At 36.1% G+C, this 5,558-nt stretch overlaps 1 protein-coding gene across 1 annotated transcript in view; it reads left to right on the top strand.

Annotated features, from left to right (window-relative positions):
* The first annotated feature begins 4,052 nt into the window (after positions 1–4,052).
* LOC135214190 (misshapen-like kinase 1) overlaps positions 4,053–5,558 on the top strand; it is a 61,564-nt gene continuing 60,058 nt past the window's right edge. The window contains exon 1 of the mRNA XM_064248259.1: positions 4,053–4,076. Within this exon, the coding sequence (XP_064104329.1) occupies positions 4,053–4,076 (24 nt within the window). The remainder of the gene's footprint in view (positions 4,077–5,558) is intronic.

The following is a 5,558-nucleotide window of genomic DNA, read 5'->3' as shown; positions in this document are numbered from 1 at the left end:
CCGTGAAGAGAGAGGGAGAGAGAGTTCACGAAGTAGGTCTACAGAAGGGCAGGAATATGACGAAAATGCCAACGAATGCGGAGAGAGAGAGAGAGAGAGAGAGAGAGAGAGAGACCTTAAAGACCTTACAGACCTTACATCTTGTTCGGGTTGACCCAGGTCCCTCAGTGTGAAGCACCTCTAATGTTTACCAGAGAGTTGCTAGTACATCTTCCGGTATATTTTGCATCTTCCAATCTTGAATGGTTTGGGATGCAGCTTAGATATTTGTCGAGCTTATTCTTAAACACATCTACGCTCACTCATGATATATTCCTCAGATGAGCTGGCAACGCACTGAATAGACGCTGCATTGTCGATGCTGGTGCGTAGTGGATTAATGTCCTGTGTGCTTTAATTATTTTTCCTGGTATAGTTTTGGGCTCTATTAATCTACCTCTGCTTGCTCTTTCTAATATTTTTAGCTCCATGATGTTTTCGACAATTCCTTCTATCTGTTTTCATGCCTGAATGATCGTGTGGCGTTCTCTTCTCCTTTCTAGACTATATAATTTTAATAATTGTAGTCTTTCCCAGTAGACAAGATCCTTAACTTCTTCTATTCTAGCTGTAAAGGACTTTTGTACACTCTCTATTTGTGCAATATTCTTTTGATAGTGTGGGTACCATATCATATTGCAATATTCAAGTGGACTACGAACATATGTTTTATAAAGCATAATCATGTGTTCAGTTTTTCTTGTTTTGAAGTGCCGTAACAACATTCCCATTTTTGCTTTACATTTTGCCAATAGAATTGCTATTTGATCATTGCATAACATGTTCCTATTCAACATCACACCAAGGTCTTTAACTGCTTCCTTATTTGTGATTGTCTCATTATTAGGTCCCTATATGCATATAGCTTCCTTCTCTGTCTCCAGATTTATTGATTCAGATTTATCAGAGTTAAATACCATCCTATTTACCTCTGCCCAATCATATACTTTGTTAAGGTCTCTTTGTAGAGCGTTCCTATCTTCATCACAAGTAATTTCTCTACTTATTCTTGTGTCATTGGCGAAACTATCACTACCGAGTCCTTAAACATTTACTGTCTAGGTCCTGCAAATCATAATAACAAAAACAGTAATGCAGATAACACCCCCGAACCTTGTGGCACACCGGATATATTACCAGCTTAATCCGATTTATCATCGTTTGCAATAACTATCTGTTTTTCTGTTGTTCTACAAAAAATTTTTTAACCATCTTCCTACTTTATCCACTATATTATGTTTTCTAATTTTCTCGCTAATATATTATGATCTACCTTGTCAAAAGCTTTTGCAAAGTCTAGATAAACCACATCTGTTTCATTTCTGCTTTTCATATTTTTGTATATGTTCTCACGGTGGACTAACAGTTTGGTTTGTGTACTTTTTCCGAGTACAAAACCATGTTGTCCTATATTAAACAAATTATTTTTCATTAAATGTTTCATAATATTTTTCTCCATTACCCTTTCATACACTTTCATAATATGTGATGTTAGACTCACAGGCCTATAATTACTTGCCTCTAGTCTTGATCCACTTTTGAAAGTAGGGGCAATATATGCTAATTTGTGCTTATCAGAAATCTTGCCTGTATCTACACTTTGTCTTAATAATATTGCAAGTAGCTTTGCGATAGAATGAACTACTTTCTTTAACAAAATAGCAAGGACACCATCAGGCCCCGCTGCAGCTCCATTTTTAATTTCATTAATAGCCTGCACAATATCAACTTCATCAATATCTATGTCTGCTAAATATTCTCTATTTTCATCCCTTACTTCTGTATCATTATCTTCATTATCAATTTTAGGGGTGAATTCTCTCTTATATCTTTCTGCCAACATGTTGCATATTTCCTTTTTTTCGTTCGTTAATCTCCCTTCAATTCTTAGAGGGCCTATTTTCTATTCTTCTTTTATTTATCTTTTTCGCATACGAGTACAATAGTTTGGGGTTTTGCTTGATATTTACCACGGTTTTTTCTTCCAAGTCCCGTTTTTCATTTTCTTTTGATTGTATAATCCTTTGTTCTGCATTTTCTATCTTACTTTTTAGTTCCACCACTTTCCATGCATTTTTTTCTTTTGCAAGAACTTTTTTCCACCCTCTGATTTTCTGGAACAAGATCCTTCTGTCTCTTGGTATGCATGACTGATGTTTACTTTTCTTCTTCGGTATATATTTATCCACTATTTTCTCTAATATTTTATATAATACCTCCGTATTCACCTTTATATCATCACTTACGAAAATGTTATCCCAATCTTTGTTTAATTCTTCATTTATTTCTGACCATTTTATATTTTTACTGTAGAAGTTGTATTTTCCATATCCTTCCAACCTTTTCATTTCTTGGTTATCTCTGTTTTCCCTTGCTTTGGAATGAAGAGAGAGAGAGAGAGTTCAAGTAGGAAAACGGTGAAAATGTACACGAATTCGGAGCAGAGAGAGTTTGAGAGAGAGAGTTTACTGACTAGGTCTACAGAAGATCAGGAATACGACGAAAATGTCAACGAATTTGGATAGAGAGAGAGAATGAAAGGAGAGAAGAGAGGAGAAAGGAGGAGAGAGAGATAGAGACGAGAGAGAGAGTTCATTAGGTCTACAGAAGAGCAGGAATACGACGAAAATGTCAACGAATTTGGAGAGAGAGAGAGAGAGAGAGAGAGAGAGAGAGAGAGAGTTCATTAACTAGGTCTACAGAAGAGCAGGAATACGACGAAAATGCCAACGAATTTGGAGGAGAGAGAGAGAGAGAGAGAAGAGAGAGAGAGAGAGAGAGAGACTTAGCAATAAAAGAGGGAAGAGGGTCGTTTGGCATTTAAAAAAAATGAGAAATAAAAGAGTCGATTGATGGTCCTCAGTGGCTGGGAAAACGACAGAATTATCACGATTCTGGTTCATTTTTCCTTTTTTCTTTCTTCTCATTTTCTATAGAACCATAGAAAGTTTACCAAGACTTCCTGATGTCAATTTTTCCTCGTATTTTGTTTAGAGACTCCTTACCGTACCTGAGAGAGAGAGGGAGAGAGAGAAAAAGTCTTTTGTCCACCACTCCCCAGACCCCCTCTCTCTCTCTCTCTCTCTCTCTCTCTCTCTCTCTCTCTCTCTCTCTGCCATTTGCTAGCTCAATCATCGGCCTACGTTACACAGGAAGAGCAATTGAATTAAATGCCATTTATATTTCTAGCTCAGCTCTAGATTACTGGACAATACACTATATACTGAATCTCTACTACATTTTGCGAATTCGTATATATATATATATATATATATATATATATATATATATATATATATATATATATATATAGATATATATATATGTATATATATATATATATATATATATATATATATGTGTGTGTGTGTTGTGTATATGATATACGCATTGTCCTGTAATCTAGAGTTGAGCTAGATTATCATAATGATAATACACAGAGATGATAATGTATATATTATATCTTCAACAGTAGAAGTTACATATATATATATATATATATATATATATATACAATATATATATATATATATATATATATATATATTGTTACATTTATTGATCTCGTCTCCCCAGCATTTATTTAATCTATTTTATTTCTAAAAGAGGAGCCATATTTACCCAAATATCAGCTGATTTAGGCAGGAAACACAAACTCAGGCCAGACTAGGCATGTCCAGCGCCAGCCGTTAGCTGCGGGAAAGACTCTTGTCAGCTTTAGGGACGTATCCCAAAGGGAAGTCTGTAGCTAGCCAGGTACTTATTAGGCCTATGTCTTAAGTTCCTTTTTCCTGTGAACCCTTTGCTGGCCGTATGTTCTGTTTCCAGGATGCCCTGCTCTTGGGGGGTTAAGCTGACCCCCAACACCCATGCTTAACACATGCATTCGCCCTCAGTCGCCTCCAGTCATGACCTCGGACGGATGTCCCAGCCAGCCAGCCTTCCATTTAGGCCTACCAAGGAGTTACTGGTGCGCCCAGACCTGAGACTAAGCAGACGCCGCATTTCTACAAATGTCCACTTACTATGGCATCCAGGTACGTCTTGTGAATCAGTCATATTCGCCAGTTCTTTCCCTCCTAGTGTCGTAACTACTCACCATTTTCAAAATTCAAACTCCTAATTCTCAAATGAACATTCCTTTGTTCCTTTTCACTGCCTCGTGGCCGCATGCCTCCCCTTTGTGATCATCCCAGACAAATGAAGTCATTGAATATTTCATTTAACACTAAGAGTTCTTCCCCAGTGTGTTAGAGACAAACTGAATAATCGTAACTGGTGCAAAGGAGTCTTCCCTTTTGGTCACGTGCCCAAGCCTTCGCGCCCGCAAGTGCTGCATTACCGCAATACAATATGAACCATTTTGAAAGCCAGCATTTACGTGAATCTCATTTTTAGGCAGCTATCCCTTTGTGAGAAATAATATTGGTCCCATGTGGGCAAGCTGCATTAACTCTTTCTCCAGGCCTTCCAACAGCCTTTTGTGAATAAATGTATGTAAAGTAATTAGCTGAGTTTTCTGGTGACCTCCTCTAGAGTAAATCAACACAATAAATCCTTTTAAGGTAAGTTTCAAGTAATTTATTCTGCATTTTCCCTCAAATGTTTTCCTTTACGTATTTGGGCCCTTCAGGCCAGGGCTTCAAATGTAATATACATATATATATATATACTATACATATATATATATATATATATATATATATATATATATATATATATATGTGTGTGTGTGTGTGTGTGTGTGTGTGTGTGTGTGTGTGTGTAGGATAATACATATAGAGACATATATATATATATAAAGATAAAGAAAATATATAAAGAAGAAGAAGGAGAGGAAGAAGAAAAAGAAGTTGATTGGTTCCTAAGTTTTTTAAATTCAATTCGTCCCTGTGAATTTCCTGCCTCTTCTTTATAACTTGGCCGAAGAATCGGTGTCACTTGACCTGAGAGGTCACGAGAGAAGAAGTAAAGATGTTTGCTTGACTGTTCTGTTATCTTGTGGAGGAGGCCATTATTTTTGGGCGGGAACGAATAGGGTGTGAGAGGTGGAAAATAGTGTGTGCCTGTATGTGTATGTATGTATGTTTGTATATATATATACATATGATATATATATATATATTATATATACTATATATATATATATATAGATATAGAATAGATATGGTGTATTGTAATTTTTAAGTGCCTATGTATATATTAATGATTAATATTATAAATTAATTCAGTTTTAGCCATTCAGTACTGTTGATTTATTAAATTTTCTATAGATATAGCAAATAACCTGTGGAGGCTTTCAGCGTTTCCCAACATCAACGAAGTCAATCCTGATGTGCATTAAACTCCGATGAAACCATTTCATAAAGCAGTTACGAAAGCGAAGATGAAACAAAAGACATCAAAATGATTCTGCAAAAAGCGAATCGTACATCTAGACCCAATATGACACAGACAGCCGGATTGGTTTTAAACAAGCGATTGTTTTAAAAACCAGCGTTTTATTTCCCTACAGCGCG

The sequence above is a fragment of the Macrobrachium nipponense genome, chromosome 45, assembly GCF_015104395.2.
Source record: "Macrobrachium nipponense isolate FS-2020 chromosome 45, ASM1510439v2, whole genome shotgun sequence".
Classification (NCBI taxonomy): domain Eukaryota; kingdom Metazoa; phylum Arthropoda; class Malacostraca; order Decapoda; family Palaemonidae; genus Macrobrachium; species Macrobrachium nipponense.
The sequence above is the reverse complement of the archived record's forward strand: the minus strand, read 5'-3'. Positions and strand labels throughout refer to the sequence as shown.